Raw genomic sequence first — 27,843 nt, 5'->3', positions numbered from 1 at the left:
ACCCTAACCCTAACCCTAACCCTAACCCTAACCCTAACCCTAACCCTAACCCTAACCCTAACCCTAACCCTAACCCTAACCCTAACCCTAACCCTAACCCTAACCCTAACCCTAACCCTAACCCTAACCCTAACCCTAACCCTAACCCTAACCCTAACCCTAACCCTAACCCTAACCCTAACCCTAACCCTAACCCTAACCCTTAGTAAGATTAATTATATTATCGTTAGTAGACTAATAGACTTAATAAGAATAAAACTATAAACTCTACTAATAGAGTTTCTAGTTATTTACTTAAGTACCTATATAGTCTACTATAGTAATTAATACTATATTCTTAGATAGACTTTAAAGTAAAGATATCTAGTTTATAGAGAGCTTAGTAAGTAGATAATATCTACTTTAATAGTAGTAAAAGTATCTCGATAGTATATAGAAGTTTTATATAGAGTAGGCAATATATAATATATAATATATAATATATAGTATATAATATATAATATATAGTATATAATAAGTAGTATATAATAATATAATAAGTAGTAATATAATAAGTAGTAATATAATAAGTAGTAATATAACGAGTAGTAATATAATAAGTAGTAATATAATAAGTAGTAATATAATAAGTAGTAATATAATAAGTAGTAATACGATAAGTAGTAATATAATAAGTAGTATATAATAAGTAGTATATAACGAGTAGTATATAATAAGTAGTAATATAATAAGTAGTATACGATAATAAAATATATAATAAGCGAATATATAATAAGTAAATATATAACGATATATAATAAGCGAATATATAATAAGTAGTATATAACGAGCGAATATATAATAATATATAATAAGCGAATATATAATATATAAATATATAGTAATATATAATAGATATAAATATATAGTATATAATAAGTTAATATAGCTAATTAAGCTAAGTAGTAAAATACTATATAGTAAAGTATTATCTAGAGCTAGAGAAAGTACTATACTTATTTAATTCTAAGTATCGAGGTCTTACTACTTAGATTCTAAATATAGCTTCTTTTCTATTAATAATATAGTAGTCTTCTAACTTTTTTATTTCTATTAGAAGCTTTTCTAAACTAGTAGTTATTAGACTACTCTTATCTTCTAAAGTAATAGTATCTTCTTTATAAATAGTATAAATATAGACTATAAATATACTAATCGATTTAAAATCGTTTCTTCTAGTAGCTATATTTAATTCTTTAAAAAGTTTAATTTCTATAATATTTTTACTAGTATAGTAAGTATTAATAGCTACTCTAGTACTTAGAAATAGATCTTTAATAAATAGAGAATATTCTAAATCTAGATTTAAAGTAGTATTATATAAGAATTCTAGAAAAGAATCTTCTAGAATAGTTTTTAGATTTATAGTTTTATAAAGTAGAAATAGATCTTTATTTTCTAGATACCGATAGTACTTAGTAGTTCTATTAAAATAATCTTTGTCTTTATTTATATTAGAGTAGTTAAGTAGCTTAGAAATAGTACTAGCTTTAATAGAGTTATAAGTATTATTATAATTAGAAATACTACTTTTATTAGAAGAGTTATTATTTAAAATACTACTAGAACTCTTAGAAGAGAGTCTATTCTTAATAAAACCTCGAGGTATAAATAAGTACTTAGAATTATTAAAGAAACTTTTAATAATAAGAATAGGAATATCTTCTATTATATTAATATTTTTTATATTAGAACTTTTATAATTATATTTTTCTACTAAGTATTTAGATATATTCTTTCTAGTAGAATTAATAAAATTATAAAGGTAGTACTTAAAAGCTTCTAAGTTTAGTTCTAAGTTAGAATAAAAATAAATATTATATTTTATAAATTTTAGACTAGAATAATTACTACTATTTAGTATATCTTTATTTTTTAAAAATAGTTCTACTTTATTAGTAAATTCTTTACTATTATAGTACTTCTTTTCTTCTTTAGTATATAAATATTTCTATAATACTTAATTAGTAAATTAGTTTAAAATATTTTTTAGAATACTTACTTTTAAATATTTTACTATAGTAGAAGTACTATTAGCTATAGTAGTAGAGTAGTTAGAGTAAACTAGTAGTTTAAGATTTTTATTATAATCTAAAGTAGTATTTTCTAGAGTTTCTATAATATTAGATTTAATATTTTTAAAGTCTTTATTAGTATAAAGTTTATTATTTTCTAAGAGCTTATTAAACTTTTCTAGAGTATAATTACTAAGTCTATTATAGTTACTAATAGTAGAGGAAGGTATTTTAAAGTAGTTTAAGTAGTATACTTAAGTAGTATAGAATAAATAGTTTAGTAGTTTTTCTAGAATAGATATAGAAATATAACTCTAAGAAAAAGGAATTAAAAGGAAGAATATTAGTCTTATATAGAGCTAGGCTCTTCTACGACTTTTAGTAAGCTTAGAAAAGTATCTAAAATAATAAGAAACTAGATTAGTTTATATTTAAAATAATAAGAACTTAAATTAGTTAGTATATTAATTTATTAGAATACTATAGTTCTTAAAGCTTATAGAATTACTTATTAAAGACTAGAGTTAAATACTACTAGAATAGAAACTAGGAAATAGAAATTACTCTACTAGAAATATAGTTAAAAATATAAATTCTATTCTTTATTTATTAATAAAATAAGAATTAAATATTTTTTTTTTAAATTTTCTTTAATAGAGAATAGTTTAAAGTATTATAGAAAAATAAAAAACTAAAGAATTTCTCTTTAAATACTTTTAAAAAAAAGATAGAAAGAAAAAGTAATTTCTAACTTTAATATTTTTTACTAGAGTAATCTAGTTATACCGAGTACTAGACTAACCTCGATATTATTTACTAGAGTAACTTAAGAAAGCCTATCGCTTATATATAATAAAATAGAGGAGTCTATAATACTATTATAAAATATAGCTCTTTCGTACTAAAATCTATCTATTTGCTCTAAAATCTACCTATTCGCCTAAGATCCTATATTCTACTAGTATCCGGAGTACTCTATATAATACTATATATAGCACTATACGCCGACTTAATATTTCCCTCTTATATCCGTCTTGTCCTAATTCGTATCTCTATAATATACTTTAACTAGTCTAGAGTACCGGATAAGCTAGTATATCTAACCGATCTAGGAGAGGAATTAGAACTACTCTTACGAAGAGACCTCCGACGTAACTCTTAAGTATCTCTAAGGCTCGTACGATCGTCGCCTTTTATACTCGATATATAGTAGTACCTAGAGATCCGTACTCGTACGATATATAGGAAACGAAGTCTTACTCTACGCGCTAAGCGCTATAACGATACTTTATTGCATACTAGTATATATAATTAATAGTAGAGACGTACTCTCGGAGTATTAAGACTTCGATCGATTATTAATAAAGTAAGTCTAACGCTATCTTTATATCGATTATACGATATATAGCAGAAGCGTAGTCCTAGCCGGAAAGGACTTATCGGCTTTTAATTCAGCTGCGACACACTTTATTAATATTAGAGGAACATTTTGGACATTCAGAGACTATAGGGTGCTATGAATCAAGCGGGTGGCGTCCTCCTTGAACGACAACGACGCGGTATGCGGACTAAGCTGAAACTAGCAGACACATAATCGACACTTTATTGGGCAGCAGCATACTTAATCGGTTAAAAAGGAGCGAATTCGATCTTCAAAGACGGCCGGACGCCATGGATCAAGTCGGTGCCAGCGTGCTCTGATGAAAATCTTGCGATCTGCGGCCCAAAATCGCCTTACGCTAGAACACGCTTAATCGACACTTAATCGAGCAGCAGCATGGTTGATAGATGAAAAGGCAACATCACCGACTCCATGAAACTGCGAGAGACTATGAATGAAGTTGGCAGTACGTCAATCGTGCGACGATTATGCGACATGCGGAAAAAGCGGGCTCCAAGCCAGACGACACTTAATCGGCACTTCACCGGTCAACAGCACACTTGATTGATGGCATGGCAACATTTCTGAAGCTCAGAGACTTGGAGAGGCCATGAATCAAGTTGGCGGTACCCGGATCAAGCGATGATTATGCGACATGTGCAAAAAGGGCGCTCCAAGCCAGACAACACTCAATTAGCACTTAATTGGGCAGCAGCGTACTTAATCGAACGAAAAACAACATTCTCGAGCATTATATACTTCTGGAAGCCATGAATCAAGTCGGTGGCACTGGAATCAACCGGTGATTATGCGACATGCCGGGAAAGGCGTATTCCGGGCCAGAGGACACTTGATCGGCGCTTCATTGGACCACAGCGCACTTGATTGAGCCAGGAGCAACATACTCTAACCCCAAAGACTTCTGGAAGCTATGAATCAAGTCGGTGGCACTCGAATGAAGGAACGTTTATGCGACATGCCGGGCAAGGCGTACTCTAGGCGAGAAGACTTGATCGGCACTTTCCCAGGGGAAAGAGGGATCCCATCTGATGGAGAGAACTCTTGGAAGCATTGACGCTATTGACGCAGCCCCAAGAGCGCCGCTTGCTTCGTGGTGTGTGCGACATGCGCAAGAAATCGGATTTCCGGCCAGATGACGCTTAATCGGGTCTTCACCGGGGAGGAGCACACTTGATTGGTGGCGGCGGAGTCTCCAGCAACATAGTACGTGCTGGATCGCCTTCAATCAAGCCGCCTTATGCCTGATTAACCGACGATTAGGTAATCGGCGAAGAAAATCGCATTTCCGGCGAGAGGAGACTTAATCGAGCCTTCAACAGGCAGCAGCACATTTGATCGGGGCCTGCCAAACCAGGACCAACATGGAACATTACGAGAAAGTCCCGATCAAGCCGCGGGGCGCGAAATTAGACGATAATGATGTGCCATAGGACGAATTCCTGGCCAGGATACACTTAATCGACACTTCTCCGGGCAGCAGCACACTTGATTGACAGCAGAAAAGCTGGAAACACCACAGAACATGATAAGGTAGCTTCAATCAAGCCGCGGGGTGCGTGATTAGACGACGATTATGTGACATGCGAAGAATATCCGTATTTCTGGCCAGAACCCACTTAATCGACACTTCACCGGGCACCAGCACACTTGATTGACAGCTGCAAAGCTGGAGTCACCACGGAACACGACGACGAACCTCCAATCAAGCCATAGGGTGCGCGATGAAGTGGTGATTGTGTGAGTGAGAAAATCGCATCTTTGGTCAAAAGACACTTAATCGACACTTCATCGGGCAGCACCACACTTAATCGATATCAGCAAAGCTGAAGACACTACAGAACATGATGGGGCAGCCCCAATTAAGCTACAGAATGTGCGATGGACAAGCAGATATGTGAGAAAACCGCATTTCCGGTCAGAAGACACTTAATCGACACTTCACTGAGCACCAGTACGCTTGATTGATGGCAGCGAAACCAGGAACGACATAGAACATGACGAGAAATCTTCCATCAAGCCGCAGGCTGTGTGTTTGGATGCCATTTTTGTGGCGAGAACACATCCAGCTAGGTCTTGGCACGGGCTTCAATCAAGTCAAACTACACCACATGGACGGATCTTATCCTGCTCTCGTGCGAGACCATATACCCAGCACGTATCTGCTACACGATATGCAGGGGCGTCTGAACTCCGTCAAGACCAGCACATCGCTGATCCCCTCAGCGTTCGCCAGCATCGAGCCGGGGCCAAGATGGGCATCAGGAGCATCAACAGACGGTCTATCGAGCATCGAGAGGCTCCACGACGGAGGCGCCGCTCTCTGTGCTATCCCTTGGCTATATCATGTCTACAGATGTGCAGTTGGCACGACTACAGTCTTCGCGACCTGAAAGCTCGAGCCCAAATGCTGCAGTACACCGCACTCGTCCCAAGCCGAAGCAAGAACCAGGAAGCCGACAGTGGTCAGATTGCTACTTGGTCTTCGTGGAAATTGATCAGGTTAGGAGAAGATCCGTGCCCGACTGCACTGCCGTTCAAACTTCAAGCTCACCTCGACCCAGCATCCCTACCAAGATGGCCCTCCTCTCAGCGCGGAAGCCGTGGACGAAGGATACTGGGCGCAACGCAATCCTGATCTTTGCGCAGGCTACTCGTCAATACAGCTCGATTGTGGCTCCCTTCCAGCAGCCAGTGTCATCATGCAGACCGTGTGCCTGGACTCACGACAGGCTACGTTGCCCGAGAGCTCTGAAGCTGAACTTCCCTCCTTTTATGCAAGGCATCTCATTCAGCTGCCAGGTCCCATTTGCGACGCGTCGGAGAGCAACGTCACTGCATCCATTCGTGAAACAGGATCGAAGACAAGCATTTTCAAGCCATTTCGCGTAGGAGTGCAATACGACATCCATGTAGGGAGATCAGCACTGAACACGAGCACCATGGAGCACGGACGGCGTCCCCAATTAGGAAAACGGAGACCTATCACTGCGCCGAACGCCTTCACCAGTGGCTTAGGATCCCACACGCACGTCTGACACTTCTGCAATACGTGCTTTCATAACACCCCAGGCAAGAAAGCATGGTCACTGCGCATGTGACGGGGAAATCGTAGAGTCGATGCGACCCATAAGCCATCGAGAGTACCTATGCTCGCGGCATGTTCGCAGACCAAACTGTTGCAGAGCCGTGGAACACAATTTTTCGAATGGCATGTTAGCAGCATTGTCTGCATACATACTTGTCGCTCATTAGAAGCTAATTATCAAGATACAAATGCCCTTCCACCGGGACAAAGTTTTCGCAGCGGTGTTGACTCCTGGAGAGAGTTGCGGCTACTGCTGTGCTCACATACTGCTCGAGGAACTCACACGCATCGCAGCAGCCGCACATGGTGGGAGCTCTTCGCCGCCGTCCCGCCCGGCTGGAAGTCCTGTTCATCCTACAGCCAATCCGCCTGGTGTCGCCAATTGCAATCGCGGCCGTCTCATCGTTGCACTCCCACCACGCCTGTCTTTCCCGATTGCAGACTCCTCACATCCTTTTCCAAGGTCGAACAGAGATCGATTTACATCGGTGGATCCAGTAAAGGTCTGGCCTCGCCGTGCGCTGAGATGTCGATGCCATTCTTTGTGGCCAAGCGGGCACACAGCGTGTCTCACCATCTTGCTTCATCTTCGAGTTCCGTCACGACTTGTTCCTCCCCTTCAATTGCCTCAATTGTCCCACTCCTCGAGCTTCTCAAGCCGGCGACACTGCTTTCAAGTCCCTCTGGCTGTGCCTTTCTTCCAGCGGAATAAAGTCTCCATCATCGCTGTGTCGTGGGCGGGTAAAGACCTGAGTACCTGATTTGTCAACCCCGCTGCTGACTGCAGTGCGGCCAGAGAGCCCAGTCGATGGAGCCGTACTTGCACCTGTCGATGCCACAGTTTGGCCCATGAGTTTCGGCCAGGCGCGACGCAGGAGGTTTCGGATGCCAGGCATACAAGCACAAACGATGGCCGTATGCAATTCCACGATCGTCCAGAACCCGGCTTGTTTGTAGTCATCTGCAAAAGTTGTCAGCACAGCTGCGAACGTCATTGAAGGCAGCGAACTCACGTGTAAGGTTCTCTGAGTCGCCAAACCTAACCAGCAATCGAAGCCGCAAGATACTGACAATGGTGACGAAGAATCCGACGCCTGTTCGCACGGCAAAGTCAGCAGAAGAACAACGAGTTGAGTCTGAGCCGGGCAGTCATACCAAACATGAGCATCACTAGCAACTTCTTGCGAATGTTGAGGTCCATCCTCCACAGCATGGGAATAGGAAGCCCGACAACGATGACATCGAGCACAATATTCAGTGCTGCCGCCGCCCACGACTGGGCGTTGATGTTGTTACACGTTCCCGGGTACTCTTTCGTCCATCGGAGCCATGCCTGGGAGGTGAATGTCAGCACTGAATGCTCCAAACAAATCCACCTCAAAGCAACACTCACCAAACTCAAAGGTCTGCATTGGATCATGGTGATCAACAGAAAGGTAATAAGGTAAGCAATGTTGAGTCCCAGCGCTCCAAACACCAACCAGCGGAATCGCTTCGACTGGAAGATGCGCAAATACGTGAGCAGCATTGAAATCTTGATGACTGGCAACGCCACCACGTACATCATCTCGTCGAAATAGTAAACCTGCGCTAGTATCAGCATACTCGTTCATGTCCCGGCCCAAGATACACTTACCTTGAGGAGCTGCGTGATATTGTCAGGATGGATGGTCCATACATCTCGACCCATACCGAGTTTGGCCAGATAGCCAGACAGTACTGAGATGGGAATCATCAGGATCCAGGCGAACGTTATCACAGCATCGTCCCACCAAAGATCATTGTCGATGCGAGCGCCTCTTTCGCAAGGAAAGGTCACCTTCGAGAGCATGCGCATGAAGAAGGCTGTTGTGGCAAGCGCAGCTCCAATGTAGGTCCCGATAGGGATATCAGACACCTCACGAACGGGCCTTTGGCAGAGCGTCTCGGTAACATTCTTCGCAGCTGATTGTGGTCCATAGTCAGCATTACTTTCAGAAGGCCACAAGATCTCCAACTTACTAAGTTGCTCGCGCGGCAGGCACGTCTCTCGAACACATCCCTCGACGATGGCAGTATTCGTCGCATTGGTGCAACTGGCAGTCAGATCGAGGTTACCGAGCGAGACACCAGAGGCAGCAACAGCCTGTGCCAAGCAAACACGCTGCGAAATGTTAGTACAATGCACCCAGCAACCAGTACCCCGGGAACGAAACCCACCGCACATTGTGGCATCGTCTGCAGCAGCTGCAGCGCCCGGGCAAGCTGTTCCTCCTTGGTGGCATCCTGCTGACTGGCGACCAGAGCGGAAAGGTGCACGAAAAGCACCCAGAAGAGCTTCATGGTCGCAGACAGAATGCCAGTCCGTGTCGACTGCGCACGTGGAAGTCGTAGTCAGTGCTACAAAGTGTGAAGAAACCGCCTGGGGAAAGAGCTCCATTCGTGCTCAACTATGTACCAAGGAAATGCGTCGCAAGATTTGCGTAGGCATGTGAAGATGACTTTCTTGGTATTGCACGTCCAGTGTCAACGCTCTTCCTAGTGAGCATCCGGCTTTGCGGAAAAGCAGCTAGTCTCACTCATACTCGTGGCCATTCAGCCTGAGCTGCATGAGTATGCCTACTGCTGCACTGCCACATGAGGCTCCGTTTTCGGTGACAACCGAGCTGTCATTCCAAGGAGATGTGAAAGCGCCTTTTGGACTCCATCGGGCTTGTTAGCTTAGACGCTTGTCTTATAATCCTGGCGATCGCCTACGAGCCAGACTACCAAACTTGGCCAAACTAGCAAGTGCCGGTAACTATACGCGTCCCGAGAACGCCCCGCAAGATTCACCGCACTTAGTCCGCCACATCATCGCACTTAGTTGCCCAACTGCTGTCTGATAATTGAGATGAAGGAGGGGGTCCCTTATGTAGATCATCATACAGGGGCGATAGTCTATGCACTTCTCAAGGCGGATTTAATGTCTCGCGGTGCATGGCCTTCGCTTCCATCGTGTGACATCGGCGAGCCTCTCAACCACTTTTGAGATGTTTCTGGGTTACTTCACAGCAGCCCTGTCCTTGGCGACATTGGGAGCTGCATTCCCACGCGTCCATGGCGACTCACATGTGCATCGCAGACAAGCAGGAAACGACACCGACTACGAATATGTGATTGTTGGGTCCGGACCAGGAGGAGGTCCCCTTGCAGCACGCCTGGCCATTGCAGGACACCGGGTTCTACTAATCGAAGCTGGAGGTGACTTTGGAGACAACGTGAACCAGACCGTGCCAGCCCGGAACCTCCAATCAGGTGAAGATCCAAACATCAAATGGGACTACTATGTTACCCATTACAAAGATGTCGAGCGTCAAAAGAAGGATATCAAGATGACGTACCGCCTGAGCGATGGCAGCTTCTACCACGGACTCTACCCTCCAGAGGGGGCCGAGCCACTCGGAATCCTCTATCCTCGTGCCAGCGCTTTGGGCGGCTGTGCTGAACACAATGCGGTCGTTACCACCTACCCCCACAAGAGCGACTGGACCTATCTCCAGACATTGACCGGAGACGACTCCTGGGCGCCAGAGAAGATGCGGGAATACTTCAAGAAGCTCGAGCATGCACAGTACCCAGTTGGTCCTGGCCACGGAAAAGACGGCTGGTTCCACACCAGTCTCACGGAGTTGACTTTGGTCGCCGCGGACTTCAAAGTCCTCTCGATTGTCCTTTCAGCCGCTTCGGCACTTGGCAAGGTAGGCCTTGGAGGCTCAGTCCGCATTGTCTCATGCCCCGTACTAACATTGCTCACAGTCGGACCTCATCAGCACCGTCTTGAACACTGTCACTGGCCTTGCCAACGTCCTTCTCACCGATCTCAATGCCGACACTCCCGACCGTGACCAGCAGGAAGACCTGTTCCAGATTCCCCAAGGCATCGATGCTGGCAGCTCCACTCGTAGTACTCCTCGCAAGTTGATCTTGGACACGGCAAACGCTGTCAACGAGGATGGCTCTCGCAAGTACGTGCTCGACATCAAGCTCAACACTCTCGCGACGAAGGTCCGCTTCGACAACAGCACCAAGCCTCGCGCGATTGGTGTCGAATACCTCGAGGGCAAACAGCTCTATGGCGCAAGCGCCTACCCCACGAGTGGTGGTAGACCTGGATACGTCGCTGCAGGCAAGGAAGTCATCATTGCTGGCGGTACCTTCAACACCCCACAGCTGCTCAAGCTCAGTGGTGTCGGGCCTCGAGAAGAGCTTGAGAGGTTCGGGATCCCAGTCGTTCACGACTTGCCAGGAGTGGGCACCAACATGCAAGATCGTTACGAGATTGCCATTGTCGGGCAGGCAGAGACCAAACTCTCAATCTCCAAGGACTGCACTTTTGGATACGAAAGTACCGACCCATGCTTGGACCGCTGGCAAGAGGGCAACAGCGCTTTCGCACGAGGCCCATACGCCACTGGCGGTGTGGCTGTCGGTGTGACCAAGAAGTCATCTGGTGCGAGCGAAGACGAGGATCCAGATCTCTTCATCATCGGAGCGCCCGGTCTCTTTGGAGGATACTACCCAGGTTTCGCGTACGACGCAGTTCGTCCAGGCAATATCTGGAGCTGGCTCGCTCTCAAAGCCCACTCCCACAACAATGCGGGCACAGTCACTCTGCGCTCTGCTGACCCGCATGACGTTCCGCAGATCGACTTCAACTCTTTCGACACCGGAAACACCACTGACGGAGGTGATGAGAAGGATCTGCAAGCCGCCACAGAAGGACTCATGTTCGGACGGGAGGCGTTCGACAAGCTCATCCCCTTGGACGGCACCTTCACCGAAATTCAGCCAGGCCGGAATGTGACTGGGGAGGACGGACTCAAGGAATGGGCAAGGGACAATGCCTGGGGTCACCATGCCTGTTGCTCCGCTGCAATTGGTGCGGATGGCGATCCGATGGCCGTTCTAGACACCAACTTCCGTGTTCGTGGCGTCGATGGGTTGAGAGTCGTGGACGCATCAGCGTTTCCAAAGATTCCAGGAACGTTCATCGCCTTGCCAATCTACATGATCAGCGAGAAGGCGGCCGATGTGATCATCAATGGTGACTAGTTGTGAGCTAGACGCGTTGCTGTTATTGATGCGGAGAGAGCCCGGTAAATGGGAGATTGTAGCACCAGAAAAGCATCTTAGATATTGTGTATTCTTAGTGGCGGACTTCGCAACATTGCTCATGTATACAGGTTGGCGAAAATTCGTGCAGAGGAAGACTCCTCATCGTTGAGTTTTGGATCAGGAGTCGGATTCTCCATGATCACTCATCAGCTAGGGTCATCGCGCATCGTCGCGGCGCTGTCTGAGGCTATGTCAGATAGCAGTGATCTCCGCGTCGCTGAGCAGTGCCCAGAGAGTCAACATGATCGTGATCGGAACAGCCGGTTTCAGCCACTGGTACCTCGGAGAGAACACCGAGTGACCGTCTTATGCTGGGGCGGCACCGGTGCTGCAAAGTGTTGTCGACGGTGAATCAAGAGATGAGAAGCGTGTGGTCTTTCAAGCTAGCACCCAGCGGCTTGTGTCGAAGACAATCAACAAAATGGGCGAATCGACACCCAATTCCCAACGAGTCGTTCACTCATACGGTAAGGTCACTTCCACTGGTCTCTTTGGTGCAGTAATGGCGAAAGGCCAAAGGGTCGATGACATCGGCTTGTGCCAACAACACGTCGACCGGGGAAGTAAACGAGTGCAGGTGTTGATTCATATCGTTTTCCTGGTCGAAAGGACTCTGGCAAGTCTTCGCTCTGGTTGGGGTTCATGCCAACTGGACATGAATTGATGCCAAACTTTAAGCTGGGGACCTCACTCACCGAGGACGTTTCCAAAGCCGGACTAAGCTCATGCCTTGAGTGGAAGTGATGCAGTATAGTAGCAACGGAAATTAAATTTGCAGCACTCGTGTTGCCTGGATCATATCGTTTGCTGTCATTCGCGGACTCCTTCAATCGCTCGAGGACAACCTCGTTCTGGCAGCCGCGGAACGCCGTACAGGAGAGGGAAGCCTATTGCGATCCGGCCTAAATTTGCAGAACTCCATCCCTGGATACCACTTTTTGACCGTTCAGCATCGCCCTCTCACATCCAGTAGATAGTCGCAGCTACTGCACATCGTCCATAGTCGAGAAGAGCTATGGCAGATATTCCGCTGATCTGATAGCTCCACTCCTTGAAAGTCCTTCGAGATAGCAAATCCAGAGGAATCAGCTTGTCGAGGAGATTTTGCAGACTGGATCTCGTGTCAAAGCCAACGGTATTCCTATTTCTGGCCAAGTTCCGCAGACATGACCGGCGAGGAATATTGTGCACAGCCTTTGTTCACATCTACATGTCCCAAGGATCCAGGTTTGCATTCAGCCGGTATTTCCTGTTCAACTCGATGCAGATACGATCGTTGGACCATTTCTCGAACATAACTCTGACCTGAAATGGGCTAAGCATGCGGGGCCAGACTCTGGGAAACAGAAAGTACCACCACCAGCGCCCCGTATGGATCTCAGAGTCCCGGCTGCAAGCACTGTACAGTTCAGCGCGAACCTGCTCTCGGGCTCTTCGCTCGGTGACCTGTCCGAATTGGAACACATTGTGCATCAGTTCCACTGCATCCCGACAGTCTTGGCGTCCTTGCGCATCAAGGTCCTCGGGATTTCGTGGTAGACACTTGACTTCCTGTAAAGCTGCGTCAAAGATATCCGTTCTCGCTCGCTGCACGCGACAGCCAATTTCGCTGGCTTCCTTGGGCTTTGACGTTATGAAAACTGCTTGGTGCGCCGGAGTGCCTCAGAGTTTGTTTCGATTTCAGTCTCCAGCCATGACTGCAACTTGGCGCGCGATGGAGGAGTGGTCATGGAGGGATTGCTTTTCAAAACGAAGAGGCGTGTAGCTGCGGTCTCGGCGTTGATGCGCAGCCCCTGTGCAGAGTGTGCACACAGGAAGCCAAGGAATCTTTGCGCTCGAGGCCCAAGTACTGTGCTTTCCATGATGATGATTGTTGATCTCAAGTAGTTGTTGCTGGATGGCAGTAAGTTCTGTGATGGAAAGGCAAGTAGCACCTGCGTACTGAGATGTACATCCCTGCAAGTTTACGAGTTTTCTGTGTAACATCAATACGACTTCGTGACGTCCAATACTTTGTCGCAGGCGAAGATGCCATCGAAGATTCGACACTCGTCACTCTGCACTGGAGTTGCGCGTTAGTTTACGAGCCTTGCAACACGCCCATAACGATTCTCCACGACGTTGTGGTGGCAATAGTATCTGGGGTGCGGTCAATCCTGCTCTGTGCCGTAGAGAGGCAAACTCAGATCTGCTTTGTCGAGAAAGGTGAAGACGAGATACAGGAGGCTGGGGCTGAGTTTACGCACAGGAGCCATAGGATCGAGGTCTAGGTGAAGCATGCAATGCGATTCCATACCGACTACAGTAAGGCAAGAGCTGGGAAGATATTGGGATTTCGGGCTAAGCAGGCGCAAGACGTGAAACGAGCAAGACGCCTACGTAGAGGACCAGGAAGAATACCATGGCGGCATCGATCAAGCGATAAGATCTGGAAACATGGGTGATGAGATGCTCAAAGCAGTAGACGCTGAACCGTTTTGCAATACATGAAAGATGCGTCGGAATAGCAAACAATTCTGCATTGTCAGATGACTTTGACCTGATGCTGCATTGAATTCGAAAAATTGCTGCTCTTTGTTTACGCCTGACCGTCTCCAGTACTCCAATCGCTACTAAGGAGCTCCCTTGCTGCCATATATCGACCACATAACACATCCGTTCTGTGTGTTGTCGAATTGGATTCCACCCTCCTCACCACAAGCATCCACAACATTGGTCAATTTCCGCTTACACTCCTCGCCCTTGGTGCTGAAACGTTTGCCTGGGAGACATCCCGTCTGCGGCCTCCGTCGCCAAATTTGGCATCCATCTTGATCACATACCCGTCCAGTCCTTCCATGAAAAGATCCCACGAAGCCCCATCGGGGGGTTCTTGGAAGAATTGGTCACCCGGATTGAATGCGGGATCGAGCGATAAGTCTCGATCGCAGTAAGCATTGATGGCTTTGAGTGCATCATCACGCTTCATCGGCAGAGATGAACCTTCGCGGCCTCCGCATCCCGTACGTTCATTGCGCTGAGGTGTCAAAGAAAAGACTCCGCATTGCCACATGAGGTTGCATCTTTGACAATCTGACATGGAGCAGAGACCTCTCTTCGTTCGAGTGAAGTTCGAATAACTGAGCACAGAGAGATGGTAGCATAGGCTAGGACAAGAATGAGTTGAGCCATTGTTGCAAAATGTGGTTAGGACTTGTGAAATTCGATGTGTTGGAGTGCTTCCCGACTATATCTCTGACCTGAAACATCTTGCCAGACCATGAAGTCCAAATAGTCGTTGAAGTTGTGTCGATATGTTGCTATCTTGGTCTTCTGTGTGGCACAGCGGGCGGTTCGCCGCATGTTGGATCTTGTACTTAACCGCCGCGGCACAGTAGGCACTGCCTGTTCTGCATGCAGCATCGAACTCTGTCCAGTTGTAGAATATTGTAAACCAATACTCGAAGGAAACGTGTTCTCTCACCTTCGACTTCGCTGCAAGTGTGCTCTGTGAACCGCTGCCAAGATGTGGGCTCCTGATATGCCGCACAGAAGACCGATACAACTTGGAAAGTGGCTTCAAGAACAGCATTGCCATTGGCGAGGATGTTGAAAATGTTCTGAATTCGTTCATCCATCGTCTGTTTCAATTGCCGCTGTCCATCGCGGGCAGCACGAAACACAATAATAGAGTCTGCGTTCAGGAAAGTGATGGAAGCTGAGTTTTGTATAAAGTCAAACGCCGCTGAAGCTGCCGATGAAGCAGCACACTTCAAGATGCATTTTCAGACCAGTCTTCTCCTGTTCGCCATCCTATCAACCACATCTGCCTACCAGATAGACATGAGTTGTTTCTGGAACGGAGGCTTCGATGTTCACGCCGGCGTCGACGAAGCTAAGGCCATAGCAGAGTACGCCGCATTTCGCATGGCAGACAATGATCCTGCACTGGGCGAAATCGTGAAGCAAACGATGGGCAATAATCGCGAGGATCGGAGGAAATTCAGAGGTAAGCATGTCTTGCAGCGTGCTCCGGGCAAGCCACGCAACAACATGCAAGCGATCTGTGTTCTGATTAGCTCCAGAAAATATGAACACTGTCGATGCTGGCTTTGGTCCGTTCACGGGTCCTTGGATCTCGGGATTGCTTAATGATCCGACTGTGGTCATAAAGTGCAATGCAAATCATTTCCAGCGCGCTCCTGGTCAATTCGGTACTTGGATCGATCCTGAATTCCCAAACATGCCGCATATGGTACCGAACTCACTATTCTGCCAGCCAACACCCAACGGCATGCAAACAGTTGCTTTCACCTATGAGACCGGCCTTGTGCGTCAACCGGGTCCACAGAATGCCGCGGTAGGGCCATCGCATGTAATCGTCATTTGTGCTGGGCCGACAGATGCCGCAAGGAACAAAGTTACGGGCATAGGTACCACCTGGAGAACCAGAGACTGGACTGGCGTAGAATTCCTCGACTTCGATCGCTACTTATCCTATTCGCTGCTGCACGAAATAATGCATGTTGCGAATCCGGGCTGTAAGTGCCGAAGAAATGCAGAAGGATGCCGTTAACCTCGACTGCAGTGGGCCATACTCTCGCTTCCGGCAGAGGTGAAGCGTACGGATGGCATGATATTAACGCCTTGAACAACGCCGACAAACAAAGTAACGCGGACAATTATTGCATGCTAGCAACAGGTATGTTCCTGAGAACCCGTGCAAGATGGCTTGTTGTAATCCTTGCACAGCGTTGTGGATGAAGCGTCACACAATCAGTGGCACTGGGGGCAAGTTCGGCCGCCGACATCCTGTTTCGAACCGGCCGAAAGACTCGCCAAACGACCGTCATCCATAGTGAGCAGCCAGAGTGTCTCGTCCGGGAGAAACGTGATGCTTGCCAATTTACCTTGAACAGCTTTGTACCTGAACACATGAGTTGTCAGAGATTTGATAAATTGAGCGGGAGTCCTTCGAACTAAGCGAGCTTTTGTCATTTATACCAGAATATGTGCATGATCAGGCAAAATCCAATGCAGACAAAACAAAATGGGGATCTATATCTTCGAGATAGCGAACTTACCTGAGTCTCTATCAGCCCTGAATGTGTTCGTCGGACCACTGCCGATTCTTCCAAAGCCAACTTGGAGTATCTCGCGAGAGCGAAGGCCCAATAGTGAGGGTGAACTTCCCAAAACAGATGTCTCTGCGCTCGACGCACTTCTTGGAGCTCCATGCATTGTGCCTGCACAGTAGGTGGGCAACCGAAGACTAGCGGAGCTCGTATTTCTGAATTGAATGTCCTTGATTGGGTTGTCGGGCGCCGGCCTATGCGAGTTACCATGGGATCACGATCCCAATGTGGGCGAGGCTCAAAGGCGATACAAAATGCAGTAAGCCGGTGTTGACGGCGAAGCAATTGTTCGTGCAGTCCTGAGACTGCATCGCAAATGATGCTTTTGCGGTCATCCGGAACGATTTCGTCGTGCGTGGCGTATACCCAGGGCTCGCCAACACAGTAACAAGTGAGTCGATCCAGGCTAGGCAAGCTTTCCAGGTAAGATGATACGTATGGCACAAAAGCTTTCGCACGCGGTATAGGAGTGTCGATGGTGAGTTTAAGAAGATTTCGACAATGTGCCAGCCAGGACGAGGGAAGAGTAACCATAGGATCCAGGATTTTCAAATCGCTCCGGCTTGAGAGCAAACTAATGCTATGGTATTGCAAGTCTTGGAGTTGTGGTCCAAGGTGGCGCACGACTTCCTCTGTCAGAATCTCTTGATTGTCCGTGATGACAAGTTCTTTCAGCCGGATGCACTCTGACAAGAATTGGCGCACTGCTTCCGCGGACCATTCCCTGGCACAAAATTTGGCTGTATCATCAAGCTGCTTGATTTGCGAACATGACAGGTGGAAGCTGTGTGGTTGAAGCGTATTGTTGCAGCCAGAAACGATGCTGAAGCAACTGACTGCCAGATGGTCAAGTCTTGCGATGTCTGTGAGCTGATGTAGCTGAAATGGTATCTCGCTCCCACAGACACAGAAGTTGTCCAGCCGCAGCCTTCTTAAGGAGAGTTTGTGACCAGAATGGAGCATGTGGTCGAGGATCCAGGACATGTCGGTGGTTGGCCTCAATGGCTCACCTGCGACTGCGGGACATGATCGCCGGCCGAGCGTGTAGACACTCAGTGAATCGAGCTTCGTCAAGCTAGCCAGTCTTCCCAGCGCAGTCAATACAAGTAAGTCGCGAGTCGGTACAATAACCTCCATTGTTTTCAGATTGTGGCGAATGGCTCCTAGTCTTGCCACTTGGCGCAAATTGAGCTGAGGGAAATAGCTCCAAAAACTTGTCTCAAGTGCGTTGGAGTTACGACTGATATGAACACCGCAGGCCGGAAGCGCTGCTAAGACGGAGACGAGCTTCTCGGGCAAAGGCGAGATAGCGGACCATGTGAACTTTCTCAACCGCGTTAAAGCCAGTGCAATCGCAAGCGCATTGAGGAAAGCAGATGCAGCTGGAGACGAGGGCTTCGCACCCGGATATGTGCTGGAGAAGTATCCATCCTTTTCCCAAGGTCCATTTGAATCGTCTGAGGCTGCTCCAGCAAAACCCGGCGGAGGTTCAAGGTGCCATTCAAGGATTTCGATACCCGACACCCTGTGCTGTAGCGCAATGTCCGTTTCTAGACGGCCCAGTATGTTCAAATTAGCTGTCTGCATCGTAGTAGTGGCAATCAGATCCAAAGTGCCATCGATCCTGGTCTGTGCAGCATCATGCCACTCGAAGCACACTCTGGTCGCAACAAGCAGATTCGGCCTATCGAGAAAAGCGAAGAGTTGATGCAAAAGGTCAGCATTGAGCTTGTGTATGGGAGACATGACAGAGATACGCTGCTCTCGTGGAGATTATAGCGTTGTGCAGCTTAGAGAGACGTGTAGGTACCAGCGCTCAGCAGGGCGCGTAATGCTGCACTGTGCCGCTCGGATGCTGATGATGCGACGACATCCTGAAGCCTATTGTCCTCGTCGCGAATGGCGTCGCTATTGGCATGATGGCGCTTTCAGTGAGTCAAGAAGGCCAAAAGATGGAGAGATCGTTGTTCATCCCAGTACTTAAAGAATAGGAGTAGTGTGTACACCTGCAAGAACAGGAGGTGAAGTTCAGAATGCCAGAATTCCTGGGGCAACAGCAGCTGACCAAGCCACGACTTCTGCGCACCGGTATTGCTCACCCTGCTCCTCCGGCAATGGCCTCGGTCCAGTGGGATCTCCGCCGTGAAGCTCGACATTGCTCTGGCGACATCATAGGCACAGTTGCTTGTAAATCACGGCTTCGATCGTAAGTTCTGCATTGTCTATTGGCAGTTCTTTCAACTCTTCACGACTCAAATCGACTCCGTTCCATTTCCTATTCTCATAGCATATCTCCCCTCTCACCGTCCAGCAACAATCCACAATGCCCAAAGTACTAGTAATCGAGAAGATTGATGGCAAGCCCGGCAAAGTCTACTACCCTCTGAAGAATATCGAACAACCTACTCCCGAACCCAAGGACAACGAACTCCTCGTCCGAATCACCTCCGCCGCTCTCAACCACCGCGACCTCTTCATCCGTCAAGCACTCTACGGCGCAATCGGCTTCGGCGTCCCGCTCCTCGCAGATGGCTGTGGTGTAGTGATCAAGACAGGCAACTCAGCAGAAGCAAAGAAATGGCAAGGAAAGCGTGTGATTTTGAATCCAGGACATGGCTGGGACTCTGATCCCGATGGACCAGAATCCGCAAAGGGCTATGCCATCTTAGGCGGCACAAAGCTGAACCCTCTCGGAACAGCACAAGAGTTGATCGCGATCGCTGCGAGCGAGGTTGAGGAGGCACCAAAGCATTTGACCAGCAATGAAGCTGCAGCGCTGCCTTTGGCTGGCCTGACAGCATGGAGAGCATTGATGACGAAGAGTGGACAAGCGAAGCCAGGCAGGAATATCTTGATCACTGGTATTGGCGGTGGAGTGGCAGTCATGGCATTATTGTATGCCGTTGCTGCGGGCGCGAATGTATACGTCAGCTCAGGCAGCGCGGAAAAGATAGAGGTTGCGAAGAAGCTGGGCGCGAAAGGAGGAATCAACTACAAGGATGCGGATTGGGACAAGAAGCTCAAGGAAATGCTGCCAAAGGACAGGAAGAAACTTGATGCCATCATTGATGGTGCTGGTGGCGATGTAGTGCAACGAGGCGCCAAGCTTTTGCGGGTAAGTTCAACTTCACGTCCCAATTCGAAGTCGTTCGCGAATCAACTAACATGAGTGCAGGACGGCGGCATCATCTCGCAATACGGAATGACAGTCGGGCCAAAGATGACATGGACAATGCCTGCAGTTTTGAAGAACATCGAACTTCGTGGGTCTACGATGGGCTCAAGGAAGGAGTTTGCAGAGCTTGTCAAATTCGTCAACGAGAAGGGCCTCAAGCCATTGGTGTCACGATCCGTGAAGGGCATTGACAACCTCAAGGATATCGACAGTCTGTTTGATGATATGAACAAGGGCTCGCAGCTTGGCAAGTTGGTGATTGAGATCTCACCTGAGGACAGCAAGAGCAAATTGTAGAAGTGGTAATCTATTGATCGTATGATTTCATGGAAATTGTTTCATTGGTGACAAGCGAATGTCGCGGCATTACAGTGACCGTCTCGGAGGTGTCGACCATTCCGTCTTGGTACGCTATTTCGCAGAGAAATGCGTACTGTTCGATTCGCTTGCGTGTTATTGCCCCTCATCATAGTTGATGAAGACTGCCGTAACCAGAGTCTGTAAAGGCTTCAGTGCCTTTTGCCGTGAAGTCATCCCAATGTACATCACTCCAATCGTTGATGTTCAGGTCGTTGGTGCTGTGGGCTACACCTAGTGGCGCGGTAGACGGCATTACTGTGGAAGCAGAACTCAATACATTTGGAGCATGACGTTTGACCATACGCCACTCAAGCGTCTCAGGCTGACTCTCCGCACACCCCGAACGACAGAGTGCTCTCCATAGAAACCCGACTGTCAGTTCAAGGTCCTCTTCACGCGGCGTTGGTCGTGATATTATGCGTTGCTCCAGAAGAAGGAACTGTTGTTGCAGCGTGTAAATCTCTGAATGAAGCTGAGGTATGTCCTGTACGATTGGGATCGTATGATTCTGTGTTTCCGCAGGTGCGTCCTCGGTCTCCGGTGCATTGTGCACACTCGAGCTCGAAAGCAGCAGACCGACCGCTTCTGAATCTTGACCTTGACCTGTCAAGTATGTTGTCGGCAACTGAGGAGGCTCGACACCAGAGAGTCCAGCTGAGGCTACTGCCTCATGTAAGAGGACTGGCTGATGAAGTGGATACTGCAAACGATAGAGCCCTTGCCACTGCTCCGTAGCAGTCGTGATGCATTGACAGGTTGTCACTCGGTTGGCGATGTCCGCGACATGCCTTCTGCACAGTCCATTACTGCATGACTTGTAGCAACGATGTTCCTTTATCATTGAGGCAGCCGAGAACAGCTGGAAGCATTTCTGGCAAGCATGAAAATGGTGGGATCCACCTAAGTGCCGCCTATCTTCACTAGAAATGGTCAAGTTTCAGAAGAGCTTTCTCACTTACAGCAATTGCGAAATGTGATCATATTTCTGCAAATGATCAGGGAATACAAGCGGCTCGCCAATGTGGAAAATGCAGGGGAGTTTCGATTTTGTATGCGCTCCGTTCTCGGCGTATCTTGCACGCTGACTTGGTCTTTGCTCATGGTCACCTTCCCCCGACGAGAGTGCTCGTTTATTGTTAGTGCGTGTGGGTGAGTCTGTGCCGCCGCTAGTCCTGGTGGAAGTTGGCTCGGGATAGCAGTTGGTATCACGGCCGTCATGATCCGCACAAGATCGATAGGGAGGCAGACTCCTGGCACGCCTGCTGAGACCGCTGGACGGTTGATCATCGCTGGACTTCGCGTTGGCCAGCAGTCTTGCCGAACGTGCGAAACAATCGCTCGAAAGCGACCTACGCCTGCTAGTTCGAGAATCATTATCCGGGCGTGGGACGTCCAGCCTGGTGATGTACAGCAGATTCAAGACTCTCACCTTCAGGTCGCGAAAGAGCGTCATAACAACATTGTTCCGCTCTTTGTCGGTTCATAACCTGCTTTCTCGGTCTGATCTGCACTCACTGCTTGAGTGGGATGGCTCCGGACATACTGTCTTCGGGTCCGTTATATCATCGCTACTGATCAACTCGTACCTGTGCGGCATGGCGAAATCACGGCTCTCTTCGTTGGTTTCGCCATGCACGTGAAACTGAGCAATATCCGGAGTCTCTGGCATTGAGGGAGCAGGCCTGTTCGTAGATGGAACAGGATTGACTTGTTCTGGTATCGGTTGGAAGTCAGGAAGAAGACCTGAATTCGGTGCCACACTTGCATGTTCTTGACCTATCCCTGGTACTCTTGGGACTGGAGAGCTCGACACATGTGGATTATGCAGGTTCTCTGTCCGCGGGTTTTCAGGCTTAGACAGGGTGCGGTGCCAGCCTGGCATTGCATTCTGCTGATTCTGGTATGCAGGATATGCCTGGGGGATGTCCTGCCGCTGCTGCGCCACCGATTGTAAGCTTGGTAAGTTCTGCGGCGCTACGGTGCGTGCTCCGGCTTGCTCGGTCTGGGCCTCCGTCGTCTGCTGCTCATAGGGACGCTCCCAGTAATTCGCCAGATGAGGCAACCTGTGTTGGCGCCGTGCGGGCAACTGCTCATTGGAATCCGCTGCGCCTGCGGCTTGCGTTATAACCTCTGCTAGTGAGATATCCAAGTAAGCTGGATCATGGACCTCATCGAGAGGACTTTCCCCTGGAGAGTGCGCGTCAGATCGCCGTGCCAAAAGTGGCGGAGTAGTGGATGTTCCGTTTGGCATATACACAGATGATCCAAGGTCATCTGAGAATGACATGTGCTTGGGTACCTTTGATGAGACAGTGGGTACACTGCTCTCGGAGTGAAAGGCGTATGGTGCCGGTTTACTCATAGGCGTTGAAGTGGTCCAAGGAGATACCTCCATTGAATGCCTGGGTTTCTGGGAATCTGGTCGCGTGGGGATAGGCTTGACCCGGTGTTGATGGTAACCGGTCATTCTCGGCTCGCTGTAGACCGTCACTTGCAGAGTCGGGTTGTAATGAGTCGCTTCTGGCTGACTGCTACTCGAGTCGCTGATCCCGAGTGAAAAGTACGATGCTACCGATGACTGCTCGTCCGAAAGTTCCAATGTGTTATTAGACTTGTCCATCCTTGCATCAATAATAGCTTGCTGGCCGACGGGGTAAAACACGCATTCCCTCTTTGAGCGGATACAATTGTTGCATCTCTGCTCGGGGTCATCTTCTGGGACAACGCATCGGATTCTACGACGGCGGCAGTGAGCTGCCTCGTTGTCAGTGTGGTAAAGGTGCAAGCGTGAAAGGCTGAATGATGGAGCTCATATGACGGAAACACGTAACATACCGCAGTCAATGGATATTCTTTCATAACCAAGCTTGTTCCTCTTCTTATCAAGATCTGACTTCAATGCATCGGTGTCCCGTCGCCGTGGCTCAAAGCCGGGTTCTGCGATCATATTCCTCGTCTCTATTTCCAGCGACTTCTTCAGCTTCCCGTGCGGGCGACTATTCCCATATTGGTTCGAGCTTGATACGGGTTCGGTGAATTTAGGATGTCTGTCAACATCAAGCGCCGGCCCCACTGAACCCCATTGTATGGCTTCCTCAGTAGACAAGCCATTCGCCGATGGATCACGCTGTCCATCTCTGGCCGGAATGCATGGCTCTTCTACGTATGCCTCGTCGTCCACGAGATCCTCAACATTTTCATCCACATCTGTCATGTAGGGTATCGTTTCGGGGACCCTTGACGAATAATCCAGTCTCTCGAGATCTGGTCTTGCACCGCCATGAATGTCGTGTAGATCCTCATCGTCGCTGGCAAAGGCTCGGAGGCTGGCGACACGAAGGTTCGCGTCTCGACGCGTCATGTCTGTCGGGCTCACGAGAGCCCGAACCGATGCGTTTGCAGAACAGACTGATGAAGCCTTCCTCAGCAAGGCTGATATTGAGCGGGCAAATCACGTGGTTGGCCCGCCCGTTTGGATTTGTGCAGCAACTAGCTATGATAGGCATAGCGTTTGCAAGCGCGCAAGCGGGCAAGTGAGGGATCGAGGTGGCGCTCTAAGGAGCCAATCTGCTCACCGCAGCCCGAATCGCAGACAGTGCTGCCACAGACGTTGTACACGATCAATACCGCAGTGCAGGGTAAACAGACCGCATGTGCAGAGGTCAAGCGGTTACAGAGTAGGCACCTATAACGCTTCGCAGTCAGCTTGCGCTCTGCCCTGCTTGCTGGCTTGTCACCCTGTAGCCGAAGCAATGCGATTATATCAAATGCCAACAACCCTGCGCAGAACGAGTACCTTGACCATCTCAATGCACCACCTTGATTGACAGAGTACGATGGTCGGCATCTCAGGATCCAACATCGTGGAGCCTCGATCTCAAGCATCTCCACGTGTTACAAACACCAATGCCGCCAAGGAGAATTGGAATCTCTTTCCTGTGGCGAGTGATGAGAATACTGATGCGCCCCCTCGAGGCTCCGAGTCGGTCACCAAGCATGCCGGAACCTGGGCGTCGACCGCAGTTTCTATAGCGTCCGCAGAGATATTCGAAGAAGACATCGATTCGTACTCCCCTCGCCAGGCGCCCCAGCCTTCGATCAGTGATCGACCCCAGGACGAGCAGATTACCCTTCAAGCTGCATACCAGAAGCAAAATCGAGCTTCAAACTCAAAGCGAGACCGCGTCAAAGAATGGCTGCGCCACAGTGGACCAAGAATGCTGCACGTCACAGCCACCACAGCAATGTTCGTCTTCAACATCGTGTCGCTCTGTTATTAACTCGGGCTGACCCTGTCAGGGAGATGGAGGCTTCAGAAGACTCGGCAGCTCTGAAGAGTGAAGATACCAACGATTGGGAGAGATCGAATGACCATGACAGCGACGCAAATGGTTGTGAGAGCACCTGTCGTGCGAATTCTGAAGAAGGAGATATGGATCGCGCGGAGTAGATCCAATGAAGGAGGGGCTCGAAATGTTTTGGCAGTCTGATAACTTTGCTGGACTGCAGCATTGCGCAAATGCCGCCGGAAGTACTCTGAAGTGATTCGTTCGTAGCCAGAAAAGCCTTCAGTGGATGATGTCGAAACTCATGACTCCCAGTTCAGCTTCTCACATTCCCTCATAGCCCGCATTTGGTTGTGCAGAAGCGTTGGAGAAATCCCCCGTTGCCGTAAGATTCATCATCCAATCAGAATTGCCGTTGGTCCCAAAATTACCGTTTGTGGACGTATGATGACGCTCAAAGTGCTGTCCCACGACACCATTCTGTAACAACTGACTATGCAGCACTGAGGAGGATCCACTCGTAAGAGTTGTAGCAACCATGCTCTGCCTCAAGACTTCTGGAGCATCGCGTTGCATCATTCTCCAGAGAGGGCCATCGATTCGTGCTTTGGGACTGCCTGTCTCGCAGAGCGCCTCCCAAAGGGACAAGAGCAGCGTTCCCCGAGCCTCCTCACGCTTGCTGCTAGCATCATCTTTTCGGCGTTCGAGCTGAGCGAGGCGCTCGGATAGCTGTTGATATTCTTTCTGGAAGGCATGGCCCAGATTGGTTCTCATGGCGGGTAGTACAGTTCGTGGCGCGTGCACTTGCGTCATGCTAAGGTCGAAAGCTTCGTGAGCCCATAAGTTCGTGTTTGGCGTGTCCAAAACGTTGTTGTCGAATGCTGGAACGGCGCTTTGTGGGACGCTCAACAGGAATGGTGTACGAGGTTGCAGAGAGGGCGTCATGGACGGGTCATCGTACGTATTTGGTCGCAAAGCTGGCACATGCTGTCCAGGATATTGCAAAGAGAAGAGCTGTTCCCATTGCTCCACAGCAGTGGTTACACAATCGCAGTCAAACGGCTGCGCAGTGTTGAGTAATACCGTCCTTCTGCAGGCAGTGTTTTCGCACGTCTTCTTGCATATGTGGTCAAGAATTTCCGCAGTGTTGTTGAACCTTGTAAAGCATTTCTGACAGGCGTAGAAGTCGTGCGTTGTGAGGTGGCGCCTGAAAGCGGGCATTAGGCATGTTCAGCGCACTCGTAGCGAGGGGAATGACTTACAGCAATTCTGAGATATGTTCATACGTCGCAGTGTGTTTGGGGAAAGCGTCGGGCTCGCCCATGTTGAAAATGCAAGGTAATCGGATTCGTGCTGAAGGTTTGTGAACCGACTCATCGAGCCGCCGCCGTTTCCCCCGACCGTCTTGATCTCGGTCTGCATTCCCTTCATCCTCATCATCGGCCGCCCTTCGACGAGCATTGCCGATTGTGCGAGCATTGCTTGACAGCGAGCAAAGATGTGTACCAGTCGTCCGTCGTGAGCCGTCTCCTGAACCGGACCCTTGAGCATATGCAATATACTCACCCTCTTCCAGCCATTGATGAGAGCTATTGGGAGGCGCCGAGCTGGGCCTAATCAAAGCATCTGGCTGCTCGTCTCTGTCGGACGGACCTGTCCAGGACTTACGTCGTTGCAGAGTTGCGGTCTGTGGTACGTTCATCAGAGTATCCAGGTCGACTTCGTTGTTCGCAATGCTTGGTGACAGACTCAATGGCGGCAGACTTAGTGTGCCTATGTCAATACTCTGCAGATTGGTCGCGTTTGACAGATCTGTCGCTCTTCGCGTCATATGCCAGACTGCAGCACGCAGTGCAAAGAGGTCGGCAACTTCCGCGTGGTGTTGCTCGCTAAATGCAGTTGGACTCCAGGCAGGCATAGTTGAATCATCTTGAGCAGCAGAGCAGCACAAGACATTACTGCCCGAACTGTCATGCTCAGAGCTTGGCTTTTCCAGGCTTGTCGTTGGTGTGACGGTCATATTGGACGTGCTGATGGCGACGGGCTCTGTGTCGTTCTGACTAGGCTGGGACTTGTCATGACTGTCATCAGGCTGCGCTGCTGGAAGCGGACGAATCGAGATTTGTATGGCTCTGTCTTGGGCCTGGTTGATTTGATGTTGAGGAGCTTGGTCTGCCATGTCCTGGTCAAGATAGCCTTGTTGCCTACATCCGTTAGTTCAAAACGCTGGCGTTGAAGGAAAAGATTCTACCTCAAATCCCGTGCCTGCTCATCAGAGAGCATACCTTCCCCTGAAAGATATTCGGCCATTCCTCTGCTAGGGTGCGTACGAACAATGCCGCCAGACTTGTGGGCACCCATAATGTGATACAGCCGTTTCTCCCATGTCTCATGTCCGATAGCATCAGTTCTGCAAGACCAGCTGCAGCCGATGAATGGACACTCGAGATAGCGTGGCAGCTGACCCACGGTGTGCCATTGATAATGCTCATCCCATTGCGGAAGGCCGTCTGCAACGTGAACGCATCCCAGGAATCCAAAAGGGCACCGCCACTCAATAGGCGTAGCACCGGGTGCTACTCCTGACGCTGGAGGAGGGCTCTCTGATGTTGTCGATTCTCCAACATTGTTCATGGCCACATCAGAGGTTTGTCGGTGCAAGCCGCTCTCATCGCGACTGTTTCGCCGGATCGCTGCTGGCAAGTCAGCTATTTGTGCCTCCATATCGTACTGATCTGCAAGCCCTGTCTATTGGGCAATCTGGCTTGGATCATGCAACGAGTTGAGAACAGCGGTCACGGCTCCAAGGGTAGCTCCTATACGTCCGGTCCAAAGCGTTTGCTTAGCTTGAAGTTAATGGACTGCAGAGACGCCGTCGGCGGTTCGAGGTTGAGACAAGGCTGAGGTGCTGCGGCAGACGTCACGTGCATGCGAACCGCAGGCGTTGAAGGATTGCAAGCTTACAAGCGAACAAGTCGACGTCGGGTCACAGCATGCTCAAGGTGCGGCCTCTTTCGCAAGCGATTGGTCGCACTCTGGATTCTTGCACGTTCCGGCATCCCGGAGTCGTGTGAACAAGTAGGTAACTCCAAATTGTTTGTCTGCAGAGACTTGCTGTTAGTCTGCGAAACGACAACACATGAATCAGCTGGATTTCGTTGAGGCATGGCCCCTCGAGATTTTGACAAGAAAGAAAACGACGTTGGTACTCGCGAGGCTCCATGAAATGAG

General features: G+C 48.7%; 8 protein-coding genes across 8 annotated transcripts; 4 read left to right on the top strand and 4 right to left on the bottom strand.

The window, feature by feature from the left end:
- Nucleotides 1-7,194: 7,194 nt before the first annotated feature.
- On the bottom strand, nt 7,195-8,863 carry RHO25_005644 (uncharacterized protein; the record flags this gene model as incomplete). Its single annotated transcript, XM_023596530.2, has 7 exons — nt 7,195-7,502; nt 7,555-7,635; nt 7,697-7,874; nt 7,935-8,126; nt 8,178-8,485; nt 8,543-8,684; nt 8,741-8,863. The coding sequence occupies 7 exons, from the start codon at nt 8,861-8,863 to the stop codon at nt 7,195-7,197; spliced, it is 1,332 nt and encodes a 443-aa protein (XP_023457849.1).
- Nucleotides 8,864-9,552: 689 nt separating this feature from the next.
- On the top strand, nt 9,553-11,614 carry RHO25_005643 (uncharacterized protein; the record flags this gene model as incomplete). Its single annotated transcript, XM_023596529.2, has 2 exons — nt 9,553-10,260; nt 10,319-11,614. 2 exons carry the CDS (start codon nt 9,553-9,555, stop codon nt 11,612-11,614), a joined length of 2,004 nt encoding a protein of 667 aa, XP_023457848.1.
- Nucleotides 11,615-14,393: 2,779 nt separating this feature from the next.
- Nucleotides 14,394-14,645, bottom strand: RHO25_005642 (uncharacterized protein; the record flags this gene model as incomplete). Its single annotated transcript, XM_065602683.1, has 1 exon — nt 14,394-14,645. One exon carries the CDS (start codon nt 14,643-14,645, stop codon nt 14,394-14,396), a length of 252 nt encoding a protein of 83 aa, XP_065458755.1.
- A 788-nt stretch (nt 14,646-15,433) lies between these two features.
- RHO25_005641 (uncharacterized protein) lies at nt 15,434-16,515 on the top strand (the record flags this gene model as incomplete). Its single annotated transcript, XM_023596528.2, has 4 exons — nt 15,434-15,665; nt 15,742-16,197; nt 16,245-16,358; nt 16,409-16,515. The coding sequence occupies 4 exons, from the start codon at nt 15,434-15,436 to the stop codon at nt 16,513-16,515; spliced, it is 909 nt and encodes a 302-aa protein (XP_023457843.2).
- Nucleotides 16,516-19,114: 2,599 nt separating this feature from the next.
- RHO25_005640 (uncharacterized protein) lies at nt 19,115-20,263 on the top strand (the record flags this gene model as incomplete). Its single annotated transcript, XM_023596527.2, has 2 exons — nt 19,115-19,906; nt 19,967-20,263. 2 exons carry the CDS (start codon nt 19,115-19,117, stop codon nt 20,261-20,263), a joined length of 1,089 nt encoding a protein of 362 aa, XP_023457850.1.
- A 1,543-nt stretch (nt 20,264-21,806) lies between these two features.
- On the bottom strand, nt 21,807-23,687 carry RHO25_005639 (uncharacterized protein; the record flags this gene model as incomplete). Its single annotated transcript, XM_065602682.1, has 2 exons — nt 21,807-23,080; nt 23,162-23,687. The coding sequence occupies 2 exons, from the start codon at nt 23,685-23,687 to the stop codon at nt 21,807-21,809; spliced, it is 1,800 nt and encodes a 599-aa protein (XP_065458754.1).
- A 475-nt stretch (nt 23,688-24,162) lies between these two features.
- On the top strand, nt 24,163-24,776 carry RHO25_005638 (uncharacterized protein; the record flags this gene model as incomplete). Its single annotated transcript, XM_065602681.1, has 2 exons — nt 24,163-24,572; nt 24,626-24,776. 2 exons carry the CDS (start codon nt 24,163-24,165, stop codon nt 24,774-24,776), a joined length of 561 nt encoding a protein of 186 aa, XP_065458753.1.
- A 160-nt stretch (nt 24,777-24,936) lies between these two features.
- RHO25_005637 (uncharacterized protein) lies at nt 24,937-26,973 on the bottom strand (the record flags this gene model as incomplete). Its single annotated transcript, XM_023596525.2, has 3 exons — nt 24,937-25,819; nt 25,875-26,816; nt 26,864-26,973. The coding sequence occupies 3 exons, from the start codon at nt 26,971-26,973 to the stop codon at nt 24,937-24,939; spliced, it is 1,935 nt and encodes a 644-aa protein (XP_023457852.1).
- Nucleotides 26,974-27,843: the final 870 nt, after the last annotated feature.

This window comes from Cercospora beticola, chromosome 3 (assembly GCF_033473495.1).
Source record: "Cercospora beticola chromosome 3, complete sequence".
Lineage (NCBI taxonomy): Eukaryota > Fungi > Ascomycota > Dothideomycetes > Mycosphaerellales > Mycosphaerellaceae > Cercospora > Cercospora beticola.
This window is presented reverse-complemented; position numbering and strand designations above follow the sequence as displayed.